General features: G+C 33.5%; 1 protein-coding gene across 3 annotated transcripts; it reads left to right on the top strand.

Annotated features, from left to right (window-relative positions):
- Positions 1-627: 627 nt before the first annotated feature.
- On the top strand, positions 628-6081 carry LOC145642854 (putative leucine-rich repeat receptor-like protein kinase At5g49770). 3 transcript variants are annotated; one of them, XM_081694030.1, is made up of 8 exons: positions 628-1265; positions 1916-2123; positions 2223-2428; positions 3664-3790; positions 3868-3939; positions 4750-4936; positions 5025-5157; positions 5531-6081. In XM_081694030.1, exons 2-8 carry the CDS (start codon positions 1973-1975, stop codon positions 5792-5794), a joined length of 1140 nt encoding a protein of 379 aa, XP_081550156.1. In that variant the 5' UTR covers positions 628-1265; positions 1916-1972; the 3' UTR covers positions 5795-6081. The 3 variants fall into 3 exon arrangements, with proteins under 3 accessions (XP_081550156.1, XP_081550146.1, XP_081550151.1); XM_081694020.1 differs by having other exon boundaries at positions 2220-2428; XM_081694025.1 differs by lacking the exon at positions 628-1265 and having other exon boundaries at positions 1305-2123; positions 2220-2428.
- The last annotated feature ends 12475 nt before the right edge of the window (positions 6082-18556 follow it).

Below are 18556 nucleotides of genomic sequence, written 5' to 3'. Positions count from 1 at the left end.
ATACAAATAATGAACTTATAATATTTGGTGTTTGGTGAGACTATTAAAAAAAGATCCTACAAGGAAATATAAAATAATAAATATTAAACGGTCAAAAATAAAACATTTTAATATAAGTATATAAAAATTGATAAAAAGACAAATAAAATAGTAGAACAATCACAGTTTTTTTTGTAACAGCATACAACAAGTATTACAAGTTACAACCAAGATGCCCTGGACATAAAAATAAAATCTTCCAACTTGCAACACCAGACAAGTCCCTCTCTTGTACTGCTTTACAGCACATATAATTATACACTCACATAGATTTATAATCTCCCTTTTTTCCCTCTTCTTTGTCTTTGTCTTTAATTTTAATTTTAAGTTTTCTTTTCTTATTTTAGCAAGATTTTAATTTCTGGGGTTGTTACCTTCGTTAATAATCAATCATCAAAAGGAATTTTACAATATTTTTCCACTCCGTATTTTAAATACGACCCAATAATCATAGTTTGGTTTGGTGGGTGACAATTTATTTTTTCACGGTTTTCAACATTTTCTAGGATAATTAGTCAAGTGGGTTTAAACTTTATAACATTGACTTAAATGCTTTCTTTCTCGATTTCACATTAGTTATTGTAACGTTTGAAGTTTCACGGCTGTCTTATTACGTGCAACTTCAACAAAATTCGGGGTTACTGTTGCAATTTCACTAGATCAAAACACAAAATAACCCAAGAATGAATTGAATTGAAGAATTGAAAGAGAGGAAAAAAAAGAGAGAAACTTAATTGTTTTTGTTGTAAGAGAGTGGTTTTGTGGTTGTGTGAGTGTGTCGGCGCTGGGTCACTTTCTGTCAACATTGTCTTGTATATCCAACAACAAGAAGGAGGCGCATTCTTATTTTCTCTCTCCTCCATCTTTTTATACCTTAACAACCTCTTTCATTAAACTTTTATTTATTCCAAAGTTTTCAACTCTGATGAAGTGGATTCATTAGCTGCCCAAAGTACCCATTTTATTTTTTTTTGGGTTTCATTCGGCGCTTGGTTTGATTCTGCTGTTTTTTTTTTTTTTTTTAATAGTATCCTTTTTAGTTTTTATATATATATATTTTTGATGATTTTTGGAGTTTAATAAGAACACCCTTTTGTCAATGGCTTGCCCAATTCATGAATTTTTGGTGAATTTTGAAGTGGGTGTAGTTTAGAATTTGAAGATCAAATGTAAATTTGGTGGGTTTTTGCAAATGCAGCTAATTTTATTATTTTCTGCCATTTCAGGTAATTTAATTAATTTTAGTAACTTATTGCTTGTTATGCTTTTATTGTATTTTTCTATTCACAAATTTTGTGTGTATTTATGCTTTGCTGTAATGTATTATCTTTCATGCATTATTTTGTTCTTCATTAGTTATTTAATTCAATAATTTGAATTGCATGCATTGACATTGGAATTGTCTAGCTTTTGTGTTTCTGAGCAATGTAGCCATTTGGATTTAAGGCTTTGACATTGTTGTTGTATGTTGTGTTTGCTCAGAAGTAAGGCTGTGGATGGAACATTTCAATTTCTCAACCTTGTCCTGCTAATCGAAAACTCTAGGTTTCCGAATTTGAATGTATTAGAAATTAGTGTGCATGATGATCACATTATATGCTGAGATTAGAATAAAGAATGAACATTAAGTTTAGTGATCAAAAGTGCCACTATATATTCCAATATAATCTATATCAACTTATCAAGTGTCCAACTTGTTTGTGTCACTATTATTGAAAAGTTGTGGTTTTGCATTTGTTATTCTATGTCATTGTTAGCCTCAGAGATTGAATGTTTGACTTAATATTGGAGGTTCTTTATATATACTTTATTTGGGGATTTTTTTTTTATCAGGAGTTATATGTTTACATCTTTAATTATTAAATTGTCATTTCAGGCTTAGATGAATGATAGCTTCTACTATCATTTGTAGCTGAATTGGCTTGAGTGCCAAATGTCAAGGCAACTTGTAGTTATAGTAGGAGTTGCTGCAGGAGCTGTGGCGTTTTTGATAATAGTTGGGTTGCTTATATGGTTTTGCTGTTTCCATAGTCGTAGAGCTTCGAGAACTTCTGAGACTGGTTCTTCTGAGCCTTCTTATCAAGGTAACTCTCAGCGTTTGTGAATCATTTACTAATTGTGTACTGTAGGCGATCAATCTCCATTAAGTTCATTTAATTTTTTGCCTCTTTCTAATTTAGTAGGAAAATCTGGTGGCATTGAGATGTCTTTTCGAGAAGCAAGGCGCTTTGACTGGCAAGAACTTTGTGCCGCTACAAAAAATTTCAGCGAACAAGGTCTGATTGGCATAGGAAAGTTTGGAGAGGTTTACAAGGGTCTGCTTACAGATGGTGTGCTAGTCGCCATTAAAAAGCGGTCTGTTGCACCTACTCAGGAGTTTGTTGAAGAGGTAATGATCATCGTATGACTGGGATCAGCTGTGCTTTATGTCAAACTATTTAGCTCATTCTACTACCTGTATCACAGATGGTCACTTTGTTTGTCTAAGATGTTTAAGAAACTCGGTCTCCATGTTTTTTGTCATTTAATTGGGAGAAACACGATGCAGTAATGCCTCTGTATTGCAATTTATGCCTTACAAGAAACAACTGATTATGCCTATTGGGATCTATTGTGCTTAACATGCACCTTTACATTCCAAATTTGATGATTATTAGCAATAGATCATGTAACGCTTGAGGGAACCAGCGAATTTTTTTGTTTTACTCAATACCTGAAAACTTGATGATGCTTAATAGCGCACATGCATTAGACTTTGTATTTATCAATATTCATTCCAAACAAAGTTTTTCAGGGTACAGATGTCTCAATGGCATGGCTTTATAGACATTTGTTTTGTTTAGAAGGAAATGCGGAGCAATCGACTATGATCCAATCCTATTTATTATGTTTTGGCTTACATGAGAAACGACAAAATGTAACAGGGCGAATTCTTTGCCATGAACTTCATTCGAGATTTTGTGTTTTTTCAACTTCTTCTAGATGTGTTATTAAGGGACTTTATCAACTATATGCAGTGTGATCCCATGCTATTTAACTTGGCCTGTTATCTTTTTGTGTTGCTGATTGTTTGACTTTCAGGATCCTACTTTGACATGACTGTGTATTGGTTTCCCTTTAATCTTTTATAGCAACATTTTTTGACATGAAATCACATGTATTATGATTTGTCAAAATATAGGATTAAGTTGCCAAGGTCATCTTAGATGAATTAGGTTTTGTTTTTTTTTTTTCTCCCCCCTCTTGTGCATGTAAACATAACCATGAAACAAATCTATCCAGAATAAAACCACCTGGTTAAGTAGTGCCAGTATCCATTTCTAAAACCACCTGTTTTTTGTCAATTGCTACTTTTCTATTCTTGTTTTAGCTAAATTTTCTGAGCATTCAATATTGATATCTGCATTTGATCTCATGCATTAAGTAACAGTTTATTACTGTTTTAAGCACATTGTCGTAAGTCATGCTAACATATGGGAATGGGATGACGGAGGTTTACATCAAAGGCTACATTTTAATGCAAAGTGTTTGTTTTCTACTCTTGCTAGCAAGCTTGCTTCTATTGTTGTAGTCATCTGCATTTCTCTGATGTCTAACTACATTAAAACAATTATTTCCATTCAGGTACGCTATCTTTCATCAATTCAGCATCGGAACATTGTGACACTCTTGGGATACTGTCAAGATAATCATCAACAAATTCTAGTTTATGAGTACATACCTAATGGAAGTGTTTCCAGTCATTTATATGGTAACTTTTCTGTGTGTTTATATTTATCCTAGTTGGTTCCATGCGCTTCATGGCTTAATTAGTAAGGGATTTTACAGGAGCTGCTCATGTTTCACGAGAGAAGCTGGAATTCAAACACCGGTTGTCAATAGCTCTTGGGGCAGCTAAAGGTGATCCTCTGCCAAATCCGTGAGCATTTGTGGCTTTACTGGTATTAGTTTTTCTTTCCCTTGTTCCCCTATTAAGCAAGATAAAAGGAACATAAAACTGAGCAAACAAGCCCAAAATTTGATGTACTTCGTATAAGAGAAACAGAAAGTGAAGCAATCTCAGCCACTGCACTTTACATATTTTGTGTAAAGTTAATAGAAAAAAAGGTTTTCATATCGTTAATCGACATCCCTACACATCTCCTGAAACTGTTAATTACAAATAAGTAGTGATACATTGATAGTTAACTTTGATTTAGTTGTTTTCCTTTTGATGGGTCTTCACAAAACACTAAGCTTTACCCGTAGCTTTCTTGGTGATTAACTAAATTTGACATTGTAACTTGAAGACATAGGTTCGAAATAGTCATTACTAACCAATATGATCATCTTCGAGGAAGAACACCATCTGATTTTTGTAGTCTAATATAACTTTCAATATGTTTAAACAGCAAGCACAGAAAGAGAAGACAACTGACTCTTGCACTTGGAAAATTAAACAAATACAGAAATTTCTAATAAACTAATTAAAACATAGGAAATTAAGAGATTTTGCAAATCTTTGATGATGATTAAATGTTGATTGCATCTCTTTTGAAAACCAATGATTAAGTCAGGGTTTCTTTTGAGAGAAGAGAGGTATTTAAAGCTAAATTCTGTAAAAAGCTTATGTGAGGATTATTTGTTGTTTTATAATGATTCTCTGAATATACAGTGCTGCATTTAATGGTACTAAACAGAGAATCCATAATTGCCGCTAACACCCTGCAGGTTTGGCTCATCTTCATTCCCTTAGCCCGCGCTTGCTACACAAGGACTTCAAGACCTCAAATGTGCTTGTTGATGAAAATTTTGTCGCGAAAGTTGCAGATGCAGGAATCCGGAATTTTCTTGGAAGATCAGATGCAGCGGGTACATCTTCTCAAGTGGATGCCGATGAAATTTTTCTTGCCCCAGAGTATGATTCCTACATTTCGTTTAACAAATCCTTAAAAGTACGACAGCTTGACAGCAATATCATCTACTGTTGTTTTCTGTCCTTGAAGGGTGAAAGAATTCAGACAATTTTCTGAAAAAAGTGACGTGTACAGTTTTGGGGTTTTTCTCTTGGAGTTGGTCTGTGGACAGGAAGCAAGAGAATCATACTCTCCGGACTCCAACCAAACTTTGGTAGAACGAGTAAGAATCTTTCATTATATGCCAGTATACTCTCTGTATTAAATGTCTCCTTTTCTTGACTTCCTGAAGATTCAATTGTCATTTCATCTGCTAAAAGACAATCTCGTTGCAATGTCAATATCATCTTAACCGACATCCTCGTCATGCTTACTGCAATGTCATTCTATTGAGTTAGGTACTAGAACAGAGATGAAATATGAAAACATCGACACTAGGGCCATCTTATTGATTGATGTATGTGATTGGTGGTGCATGTGAGCGTACAAGTGACAATTACATATATTTTTTGTTGGGATTTGTTTAGAAAAATGTTGACTTACTGTCAAGATGATATTTTTCTTGATGGCAATTTCTTTCTTTTTTGAGTGATTAGGTGCTAAATTACCATGACTTCAGTACTGTTTCTACCATGGTTGATCCAAGAATGGGGAACAAATTCACGGTGGAAGGGATGGAAGAGTTTGTACAGTTGATTGTCCGTTGTATAGACCCCTCTAGTGAACTCAGACCCGGAATTAGTTATGTGGTTACAGAACTTGATCAGATATTGGAGAAAGAAATGAACTTAACAACAGGCATGGGGGAAGGAACCCCAACAGTTACACTCGGGAGCCAGCTTTTTAGGGCTTTGAAATAAAAAGGGCATAAAGATTATTCAGCCACAACTATTTCTAGTGTGATTCTTGTTAAATATTTCTTCATTCATCTTGTCTATCTTTTACTCTATATCTTCATTTATTCAAGGAAAAAAAAGGTTGTCAAAGGGACAAGCAGCTGTTTGATAATTGTATAAAGAACAGCTGTAACAATTTTATTTTTTTTAATGATTTTTTTCCCCTTCAATTTTATGTATGTATCCCATCAAAAGACCTTATTCTAAACAATTATTTGTTTGTTAATATATAGGTTTGAAGTTTGATGTGATTTTGTTCATACTTGTTGATATACTTTGTAAACGAAGGTAGATTTTTTTTTTTTTTTTTTTTTTAATGATTATGTGATACTTCGATTTTCTTTCATCTTATTGTATGGAGGAAAATGAAGCATAAAATTTGGACAAACAATTTATGAAGGAAATTTGACAGCTTTAGAAGACATTCTTCTCAAGGAAACATTCATTGATGACCAATGACAAATTTCATGATAAAAAACACCTTCCTTGGAACATAATGTCTTAGGTTCTGAATACTCCCATCAGTCCCATGTGCTAAGTTACATACTAACATGTACCTTATTGATTGTCACTACTACGGAATACCAAATTGACATATTTTAAAGAATTTGATGAAACAGATTATGTTGAAATTTATGTCCAACTTTATAGATGTATCTAGGAGGGATCCAATTCGATAAACTCACTTTAATTTTGAAGCCCATCCTTCGCTAATAATCTCTTCACTAGTGAGTTTGGACTTTCATTTTATCATTTTAGGAATTTGAAAGTTGTTAGATGATGTCTACCTCTTTTGGAAGAGTAGACACCTAACACTTTGTTTGGATAGGAAGAAATGGAAGGAAAAGAAGAGAAGAGAAATGGAGGGGGACAAAATCTTTTGTTTGGGTAAAAGATTGGGGGAAGGAAGGGGAAGGAGAGGGAGGGATTCATTTTCCCTTTCTCTATAATAACCATAATCTCTCCAAAATTGGAGAGATTTGGAGGGAAAATGGAGCTCCCCTCCCTTTCTTTTCCCTTCCCTTCCTCCATTTTCCCTCCCCTTCTTTTCCTTCCTTCTTTGCTATCCAAACAAAGCGTAAATGTGTCCCTCAAAGAAATCCCGATGATGATGAATATTTTCACCATCATTTGGTCCGGGTTGCATATCTGTTAAACTTTGCACAAACACGACTTGATCTCATTCATTGCTCAAAGAGTATATATATGTTACAAGATACCCTAAACCCTAGAATAAAAGATAATCTAGGTAATTAGTAAAATAACGAATAATATAGAAGATAATTACCCCAAAAGATATGCTAACAACTATAACCTATATATTCCCAAATGTTATGAAATATAGTGTGGATACCCATTGTATTCCTTGTATTATTCTAGAATATTCTAGATAGGTCGTTTAGGGTTTATATTCTTATCTAAGCAAACCCTATTTATATTGTATTTATATATATACCCCAATATATGGAATAGAAAAAACTGATCGATTCTCTCTCAATCTCTCTCAAATTTCTCCTAATTTTATAACACGTTATCAGCACCATGACTTTACCCGAATATCATATTAAAGATCATGATTGTACCTTGATAATCTTGCCAATTTGATTGGGAAAAAAAAAGGTATGATTTTTCTCTTAATGGTTTGTTAGTCACCTATATATTCAGTGTTAATTTGAAATTTGCTTTTGTATTGGTACAATCTATCGGAGATTTTTTTTGGTTGATTTGCTAAACTTAAAAAGATTATTAATGGTCGAAAGATGACTAAAGGCATAATTTTAATTTTAATGTGTCCTAACTCATATTTTGAATTTTTTGGCTCTTGGGATTCTCGACATTTTGAGTGTAAAATTCAGTAAAGTGTATTAGGAATTTTTGGTACATATTTTGTATGAGATTCATTGTGCAACTATAGATAATAGGGTTTTGTAATACATAGCCCTTAGGACTATGCATAAAAAACAACAATGTCATGTTATTAATGCCTTTTTCCTTAGTTTCAATGAAATATAATTTATTATTGATTTAAAAAGCTTATTTAATTAATGTAGTATTGCTGATAGTAGGGGTGAGCAAAAAATCAGGGTACCCTGAATCAGAACTGGAACCTGTTATGAACCGCAGGTTCCGGAACCAGAACCTGTACAAGAGGTTCCGGTTCCGGGTAGCAAACTGGAGAACCTGTTGTAATAGGTTCCGGTTCAGGTTCTCAATTTTTTGGAACCGGAACCTGTAGGGTACCCTGTACCTGATAAAAGTATCATTTAATTTCAAATTATACACTAATTCTTACTCAATTTTTAAATAATAAATATCAAAATTACAATTATAAAAATATATATATTAAATTTGTTAGACAACTACTATTAGTTTGTCTTATTTGCAAGTTGCAAACATTATAAATTAGTGACCAACCAGTTTTTTATTAAAAATTCCGCGAAAAAGTTAGTGAGTATATTATAATACAGGGTACCCTGAATCGGAACCGGTTCCGGTTCCCAATTTCCAGGAACCTGTTCAACAGGTTCCGGTTCCGGTTCTCATTTTGAGGAACCTGTTGCAACAGGTTCCGGTTCCGGTTCCTGGAATTTTTACAGGGTACCCTGTTATGCTCACCCCTAGCTGATAGGATAATTTTTCATCAAACTACATTTATTAGCCCATTATAACTATTTTTTTTTAAGGATATTAAAATTACTTTTTTTTTTACGTAGTAGAACTAACATCATATTTTTCAAAAAAAAAAAAAAAAAAAAAAAAAAAAAAAAAAAAAAAAAAAAACTAACATCATATTCAAAGGGGGAAAAAATGATAAAACCCACAACAAACTTTCCTGCGAATCGTTTTTTCTCACTTATAAGTAGTACTCCGTACATAGAAATCTTTATTTCTCATTTTCAAGCCCCATCTTTATGTAGTCCAAAATTTTATACACATCTTTTCTAATTAATTTCCGATTAGATCAACTGCCAATTTGTCATAGTACAGTAAAGAAAAAAATTACTCCGTACTAGAGTATGTCTACAAAAATTACGAGTATGTAAAAAAGAACAGGTAATTACAATCTATCTAAAAACAAAAATGAACTACATATTAATTAGCGTTTTACAAACAAAACATAACTACAACATATATAAATTAGAACATCTCAAACAAAAGCTGTGCATCTAGAGCTAATTAACATCTGCATATACATTACAGTACCAATAAACCCAAAAAAAAAAAATCAACCCAAATTAATAAACCCAAAAAATATCATCCCAATATCTCTATCATGTATGTAATCATGTTGGTGTCTTTTAATTTTAGCATAAACAAACTCCATCTCGTCCACCACTTGTTATCCCAAATTCATATGGGTATCATTCATTGAGATTTATAATTGAAATTGTAATGCTAATTAAAAAAGAATTAATTCTATATTTAATTTGGATTAATTTATTTATCATTTACATTCTTTGTTTTCTAGAAAATATAAGAGAATTAAAAGCTGTCATTAACGTTTAATAAATTAGATTTCATTGAAACAAGAAAAGGGTATTAATAACATGAAATTGTTGTTTTTTATGCATAGCCCTTAGGGCTATGTATAACAAACCCTAGATAATAATAATAATTTTTAAATTGAATTTCGTCAGCACTGTATCCATGAACTAGTGAATTGCTTTGATTAAATTCATTTGCTTACACGGCTAATGGTTTGCATAATTGTTCTTTATGGGAAATATTGATCTGATACTGTATTGCGATGCGGAATATTATTGATCGATTTCATTGTTTTTGATCAAAATGATTATCATGTATGATTTATGAGATATATTATTAATATAATGATACCATAATCCTAAGCATTTTTTGATCAAAATGATTATCATGTATGATTTATGAGATATATTATTAATATAATGATACCATAATCCTAAGCATAATAGGATAATTGGTGATTGTGATCGAGGTCACGCTAGTAATATCTATGGGAACTTTACTCCTAATTTGTTACTTGTATTTATCATATTCATATTAGATTTATTATAAGGAATCTTAAATCTTAAATAAGTCTAACAGCTATAAATATATCGTATATGCTAAAATTGTACTCCGTATAAATCTTTCTATTTGGTACGACTCATTATATCAAATTATAAAATATATTTGTTTAGTGATAAAATATACTGATGTTATAAAGGATAATATTTTCATATATTCTTGAACTATTGTTTTGGCATGATATCTTCGTTTTGGTAGGTCAGGATATCTTTTATTAAGTATACCTTTTATTAGGAAACTAACAGACTTACGAGCAAGGTTTTTGTTTTCTTCCTTGTATAAATATTGTGCCTGGTACATCAATAAACTCTAAACATTGTGCGTAATATTGTGCTTGTGCTTTTCTTGACTCCAATAATTTCTTCTATAGTAGGTTTTTTTTTTTTTTTTTTTTTTTTTTTTTTTTTTTTTTTTTTTTTTTTTTTTTTTCATGACTTCATACCATAAATTTATATTTCAGCAATTGCTTTATAGGATAAATCCCTTTGTAGCACAATAATGGATAGTAAAACTTCTCTATTTTTTTGTTGTTGTATGGTAATGTGTAATTGAATCAAAGCAAAGGACTCGTTAATTTATAATTAGAAGATCATAATTGAGGATATATGAGTTACTATTGCAATCCGTATTGCTTTATACTACATACCTCTAGTGAATGAAGATGTAAATGAGGAATAATTACTTCCATACTAGTTAACATATGTTTTTGTTACATGATTATGTCATATGCCAAATGCCAAGTTATATTATTATGTTAGCTTGTTTATTTTAAGGCATGATTTATGATTATTATTATTGCTACCTTATTATAATAAATCATGGTATAAGTATTTACTGTGAGATGTTTGATTTTATTATTTTGATTGCATATGGAGCATTTGGTCATTGCCTCACATTTTTTTTTTTTGACAAACATTGCCTCACATTATATCAAGTTTTTAGCTTCTTAACCATAATTCTAAGATATTTTACTAACCAAAATATTTATGTATAACAAACTAACAAATATAAGATTGACTTTATTAATTCGTAGCTCTATTAACCAAAAGACTAATTTTATTTGAATCTCAAGTCTATTTTGCATCCTTAATATTGACCAAATATCTATATTTTATTTATTGTGTTCATCTACAACTTTAATTTATCTTAATTTGTTTTGTTGAGGAATCGATTGATGCTTTGGTCAGATATATGTTTGTACAAGTGTATTTAAACTATAAAATCAATGATAATAAGTTGCAAGTTAATTAATACTCTATAATCGCATACTCCTTTTTCAATCTTGGACTTGAAGTTCCAATTTTTTTTTCCTTTTAATATATACTTCGTACTTTATATTATCTCATGTACATGCATTATATTATATTTGACATTAACTATGTACCATGATCATATTATTAGTAACCTTATAAGAGGGTACTATATTATGAAACATACTAGCTAACACGATGGTATAAGTATTGATTGATGTGTATATTGAATTTTATTTGTGGTTATTATAGATACCATACATTGGGTGAGTATTAATGATTCATAAATTACTAAAAAAAATTTATTCCCAAATATGAATGAGAAATAATTGTATGATTGAGATGATATATGCATGTTTTCGTGATGAATATAATTCAAGCAAAAGTTATACGATCTACGTATTAAACATGATTGCACAATATATATTTGAGCAAGAGATGGATTACATTGTAGAAAACTTGCTTGAAAATGTATTTATTATGCCCATAGTGTTAAGAATAATTTTCAATATAAAGATTAATTAATTGGGCAAGCGTTACGAGTAAGAGTTTTTAAGAATAATTTTATTATATTTGATACATGCATTGCTAAAAGAATTTATGGCTTGAGAAGAGAATGGATTTAAAGATTGTTGGACTAGTTTTATACCCCCCATATGCAAGGATTAGGGGGAGATAATGTTTATTCCATTGTTTTTATGTAATCCTTGCACATGAATAATTAAATATGTTAATGGTACGGTCAGTTTGGTACATACACTAGCCTAAATATCAATAATTTATTTAATAGAGGTGGCCACATGATAATCAAATATTTAGAAAGATACCATCATGAAGATGGATATGAATAAATGTCATTACCTATATACTAGCTATAAATGTACATATTAAGTTGATGTTCTAGTTGGACAAGATTAGTTGCTATTGAACTAGAACACCTGAAGTGTGGTAATGCAAAAGGTTACAACGATAAGAATCCTTAGAAGAGGAAAGAAGCACTAATTGACAATGACAAATTTGAGAAAGTGACACATTTTATGTATCTCCTGAAGAGATCACTTGAAGAGATCATTTCTAATACATTAAATGTGATATGATTATATAAAGTACTCCAGAGGAGTATAAAATGTTGTCCAACAAGGTTAGCATATATCAAGATTACAATCAATGTTTTAGTGGAGTTACTGGAGTATGGGTTTAATTGTCTTGCCAATTGTAGAAAGAAACACATTAGTGTACTTATATCACATCATATTCATGACCATGCATAAAGTATCTCTAATAAGGTAATCACCAATATTATAAAACTGACCATAATTTAAATACTAATTATGTGATAATTAATAATTAGGCCATCCGGGGTTTAATAAATTCTCGTTATGAAAACCTGAAGTTTCATTTGATATGAAAGAAATAATGTGCTGACGCTCTCTCATGTTAAATATATGAAATAAATTGAATGGCAAGACATAACATTGAGATTGAGCTATATTTAGATTGTGATTTTTAATAGTTTGTGTAAAAAGAAAAGTTCAAGAGATAATATATTGGTTTTTCTGAATAATTGATGACCATAAGTTCACTAGAATAATTTATATGTTGACAAATATTAGGTGACCAGAAGCTCACCACGTACAAGTTATATGTGAAAATTTTAAGTAACTAGTATTACTATCAATGTTTCTAGTGATCCCGAAGATCACCACCTAGTGAAATTACAAGAAAGTTTATATTTGTATAACAATTCTCTTGATTGGGGCTATTGTATGTCAGCACATAAAAAATAGAATAAGAAATTAGCAACTGCACAATTTATTGCCCCCTATTAATATTGATCTTTAGAAGAGAACAAAATTTCATTATTCTAAGTTGGTGAAGAATTGCCCCAACATTTGAGATATTTTACCAATTTAGGGGGAAGAATTGAAGTAAGTTGGCAAAATTATAAACTATGAATAGTTGATCCCTCTATTGATACTTTGTAAAATTACATGCCAACTTTTGTATCAACATATGTTGCACATCTATGATTTGATTTGTATATCGTTATGACCCATCTAGAGGAATAGAGAGAGATATTTTGATTATGGTAATAATGATATTATGTGCATATATCAAGATAGACTTGTCAATTTACTTTAAATCACTGCACCTGAAGTGTAGTTTGTATGATCGGTTCCAATATAAATATGCGATATACGTCAAGATAGTGCAGTTGATACTTTTAAAGTATAATAATACCATAGTGTGAGAAATACCCTTGATATGTGGTATAGATATCTCAATTATTATAATAGATGGCCTATTACGTAAGAAAAGTTATGATGGTACCAATGAGAAATGCATTCAGATATCATAGTAAAATAGCATGGAAAATGTACGTTATAGGAATTTTATGATACCGGTACACAATGGAACCGCTGAATAATATGCATATGCATGATAGAATGGACTAGTGAATAAGGGATCTGAAATATATGTCCATTTTGTTGTCGACATAATGATAATGATAAAAAGTTTATTATGGACCAGAAGTCCAATGAAATATGGATTTTTTAATCCACATTGTACAGTGTCTTGCATCATTTTGAGTATTATGTTCATGTGCATGTGTGAGTCATAAGTTAATGGATATTATTTCATATATAGGAAGTTGTTAGATGCATTACTCATTGTATATTTGTTAATATGTTATCATATTTTCTCTATCTCATATTGCATGCATTAATTTCTTACAATAACTATGGTGTATGTAAATGTTCATTCAAAGTATAGTAAGATATATTAACAACTTTGATGAAAAATTAGAAAGAGATATTTATATTCCAGTGGGCTTACACTAGTGATGAAATTATTGATGACGTCATTTTAATAATAGCTTGTTATGATTCATGTAAGAAGAGTTCCTGAAGAACTTATATACGACGTATTTAAATATCCAGCCCTACATATTTTATATCTTGAATATTGCAATTATTATCAAAGTCATGCAAAGTCAATATGACTAGCTGCATCATCGATATCTCAACCTGAAGTTTGAGTATGTGAGATTCAACAAGTCTATGTATTCATTGGCGAACTTTCATATAAAAGATGAGATGTCTAATTAAAGAATAAAGTTGAGACACCATTGTGTGAGAATAATATCCGTATGGTCCAGAAGAACCATGAGCAAAATATGTAATTAGTTTAATTTCTTAATTCATATGAAACTGGAAAATGAAATATATATGATATTAAGTGTTGCCATGAAATTATGTTTGGATAATGTGATCAATTACTAATCATCATTTTGTAGTATATATGACCTCCAGAAGAAGGCATACATCTAATTGTTATGATAATTGGAAACAAAACTATCGAATGAAATAGTGGTAAACACTTGTATTTTTTCCACAAGTATGAAGAAATAAAGATGACTCAAGTCCATGTGAAGATTTGAAGATTCAAGTTCAATTTGAAAGGATCAATCATCAAGAAAATGGTGTTCTGCTACATGAAAGAAGTTATCCAACCATATCGCGTCGGATTTATTGCACTCGAAGATTTTGCGATAATACGTTATGTATTCATCAGGGGGAGAAAATACGCGCTGCACTCTTTTTTCCTTGACCATGGTTTTGTCCCACATTGGGTTTTCCTGGTAAGGTTTTTAATAAGACAGCATTGCAAGCGTATTACGAAGAATGATGTACTCTTTTTCCTTTACTATGTTTTTATCCCACAGGGTTTTTCGTAGTAAGGTTTTAACGAGGCACAATCTTCGATAATGGACATCCAAGGGGGAGTGTTATGAAATATAGTGTGGATGCCCATTGTACTCCTTGTATTATTCTAGAATATTCTAAATAGGTCGTCTAGGGTTTATATTCTTATCTAAGCAAACCCTATTTATATTGTATTTATATATATACCCCAATATATGAAATAGAAAAAACTGATCGATTCTCTCTCAATCTCTCTCAAATTTCTCCTAATTTTATAACACCAAATATATTATAACAAATATTCCTGAATATATCTCAATACTCCACTCAAGTTGTAGCATATGGCAAAAAATGCCCAACTTGGAGAGAAGAAAATGTGACTTGCCAAGCGCCTTCGTAAAATGTCCGCTAACTGAGAACTTGAGAAGAAGCCGAAACATATATAAGACAGAGATTAAACTAACCTTCATTGATTGCATCACGAACAAAGTAACAATCAACCTCTATGTGCCCTGTTTGTTCATGAAGGATTCTTTGCTATGTGCAACGCAAACTTATTATCAGAAAATAACTTGATTACCTTCGGATGTTGAACACCCAAGCTTAACAACAAAGCCTTAAGCCACTTCAACTCACAAGTTATTGCAGCCATGGATTTGTATTCTATAAGACCACGACATTGTATATTGTTTATTTGTCTCCCACGAGATGGGGGATTCGCCTAAAAACACTAGCTAACCAGTGAGAGAGCGCTGAGTGACATGACAAGCAACTCAATCAAAGTCACACCAACCTTACAGAGTCGTCAAATCACAATCTCCACATAAAAAATTACCTTAACTCGGGTTGCCTTTCAAGTATTGAACCACTCTCAAGGCTGCATCCTAATGCTCACTCCTAGGCTCTTGCATGAATAGAGGCAAAATATAAAGCGAGTATGCCAAAAATCGGGACGAATAGTGCATGCAAGATAGATCAATCGACCCACAAGTCTATAATAGGATTATGTTGTTCTGCAAGCAACTCCCCATTGGCTAGGTCACAATGCTTATGGTTTGCTCTATGGAAACCCAATTAGCTTAGCACCCCCGAGGAACATATCACTTCGTACAGAAACCTGATGTACTTATAAAGCGTAGATGACGCTACATGGTGCAAGTGCTTCCCGGCCACTTTGAAGGGTGTGGCGAAGGATTGGTTCAATAGCCTTCCGGCCGGGTGTATTAACTACTTTACCACACTCATTTTGCTGTTCATGGGAAATTTCTCTTACAACATACCACCTCGAAAGACAAGTCTCAATTTGTCAACAATTGTGCAAGGAAAAATTGAGGGCCTACGTTCGTACGTCCAGATATTTAACCAAGAAAAAGCCCAAATTCATAATCTGCCAGATAAAATGGCTTACTCTGAATTTCTCCGGGGATTAAGGCATAATGGTTTTAAGTTTGATTTGGTAAGAAAAAAGATTCGGACATACGCAGGTGTTCTGCGAGAAGTCGAAGCCTACATTGAGGCAGTCAACTTTTGTTCACTTACAAAAGCAGAGGCACCAACCAAGGGGGCTGAGAAGAAACAATCTACTCAGCAAGACTCGACCGGAAAAAAGAAAGAAGGAAACAAAAGGAAAGAAGTCTGGGTGGCCGATGACCACCAACCGAAATCAAAGAAAGTCAAGACGTACGAGCCCCAGTATGAGTTCAACAAGGATTGTTACTCCATCCTAATGGAAATCAAGGATAAGTTTGAGTTTGAAAAGCCCCATCCACTAAGAGGCTCGGCTCAGTACAGGAACAAAAACAAGTACTGTCACTACCACAAGGATGTGGGGCATGACACAAACGATTGCATCAATCTGAAGACACTGTTGGACAAGCTAGCCGAGAAGGGCATGATGAATTCTTATGTGATGAAGTCCAAGTTCACCTATACACGGACAGACAACACGTCCGAGATTAAAAAGAAAAGAGATAAAGAAGATGATGGGAATAGTACCGATTTGGGCTTTGTGGCCGTGATATTGGGGGGATCGCCTCAGGCGGCCCCACCATGAAGGGTATTAAGCAGAATGCCTGGAACTTGGGAAAGGTGATTTAGGAGGACGCTGTGAAGGATGAACCTTTCCCCGAAGTAACCGTGTCCGAAGCTTACCGGGGGGAGGTCAAAACCCTACACAATGATCCTATGGTGTTTATCATGAAGATAACAAACTTAAAGGTGGGCCGAATACTGATAGATACGGGCAGCTCATCCGATATCATCAGCCTGGCCGCCCTGAAGAATTTGAAGTTCCCAGAAGATGCTCTAAAAGACATCACTCACCCATTGGTGGGATTTGGGGGAAACATCATTCACCCAGTCGGGCAGATAGATCTGCCTGTTCGATTTGGGCAAAAAGGACAAGGGAGGGACATGGTCGTTCGATTCTTAGTGGTGAAAGAATTGACTGGCTACAATGTCATACTCGGCCATCCCACCCTAAATGATGCAAAGGCTGTGATCGTCCCCCAATTAATGTTGTTAAAGTTTGAGCGTTCGGGCGGAAAGATTGGTTCGATTCAAGGGAGCCAGAAAATGGCAAAAGAGTGCAACCAGCTAGATGTTAAGCCAACAATTCGTGGACATGGAAAGCCATCCGAGTTGAAAGAGGAAGGACCCCCACTCCAAGCATACTAGGTCGGCCAAAAGCGAAAGCAGGTCATGGGCGACCAAGCATAGCAATTAATGGCCGTCAGCCGGCCTGAAGAGCTTAGACCCCAGCCGGTCGGCAATCACCAAGATGTAGTGCTTAACCCCGATCAACCAGGTCGTACGGTCAGTGTCAGCACTAAATCTATGGGTCTGCTTGGAGATGAGTTAGTTCAGTTGTTGAGAGAATTCAAGGATGTATTTGCGTTCGAAGTCAGTGAAATGCCAGGCATAAGCCCTGACTTGGCCGTGCATAAGTTGGTTGTGAACCCAGCCGTTAAACCTGTCCGTCAGAAGAAAAGAAATCATGGAGAAGTGAGGAATCATGCGGCTGCAGCCGAGGTGAAAAAGCTGCTGGACGCTGGTTTCATTCGGCAATGCTATTACCCATATTAGGTGGCTAATGTAGTACTCGTAAAGAAGCCGAATGGAACTTGGAGAATATGCGTGGACTATACAGATTTAAACAAGGCATGTCCTAAGGATACCTTTCCCTTGCCTAAAATCAACCGCTTGGTTGATTCTACGGCCGGGCATGCCCTAATGAGCTTTATGGACGCATACTACGGTTTCCATCAAATTCCTCTATGGGAAGAAGATAAAGAAAATACCGCATTTGTGACTGAGCAGGGTTTGTATTGTTACAAGGTTATGCCGTTCGGCCTCAAGAATGCCCCTGCAACATTTCAGCGACTTATCAATACGGTCTTTAGAGATCAGCTCGGCCGGAATATGGAGGCGTACATTGATGATATGATTGTCAAGTCAAAAGAGCCGACCGACCATCTGAAGGATCTACGAGAAAATTTTACAAAACTCAGCAACATAAGATGATGCTAAACCCAAAGAAATGTGTCTTTGGTGTTGAATCCCGGTAAATTTCTTGGATTTTTTATTGATCAACGTGGAATTGAAGCTAACCCTGAAAAAATTCAAGCTGTTTTGGACATGAAGTCTCCAAGAACAATTAAGGAAGTTCAAAGAATGACCGGCTGTTTAGCGGCACTCGGTCGATTTCTGTCAAGAACAGGGGA

The sequence above is a fragment of the Chenopodium album genome, chromosome 1 (genome assembly GCF_948465745.1).
Source record: "Chenopodium album chromosome 1, dcCheAlbu1.1, whole genome shotgun sequence".
In the NCBI taxonomy this organism is placed as follows: Eukaryota; Viridiplantae; Streptophyta; class Magnoliopsida; order Caryophyllales; family Amaranthaceae; genus Chenopodium; species Chenopodium album.
The sequence above is the reverse complement of the archived record's forward strand: the minus strand, read 5'-3'. Positions and strand labels throughout refer to the sequence as shown.

Coding starts and splice junctions, on each gene's coding strand:
- LOC145642854 (XM_081694020.1), top strand. CDS start 1,973: ATGTCAAGGCAACTTGTAGTTATAGTAGGAGTTGCTGCAGGAGCTGTG. Junction 2,124..2,219: donor TTCTGAGCCTTCTTATCAAG/GTAACTCTCAGC, acceptor TTTCTAATTTAG/TAGGAAAATCTGGTGGCATT. Junction 3,940..4,749: donor AGCTCTTGGGGCAGCTAAAG/GTGATCCTCTGC, acceptor AACACCCTGCAG/GTTTGGCTCATCTTCATTCC.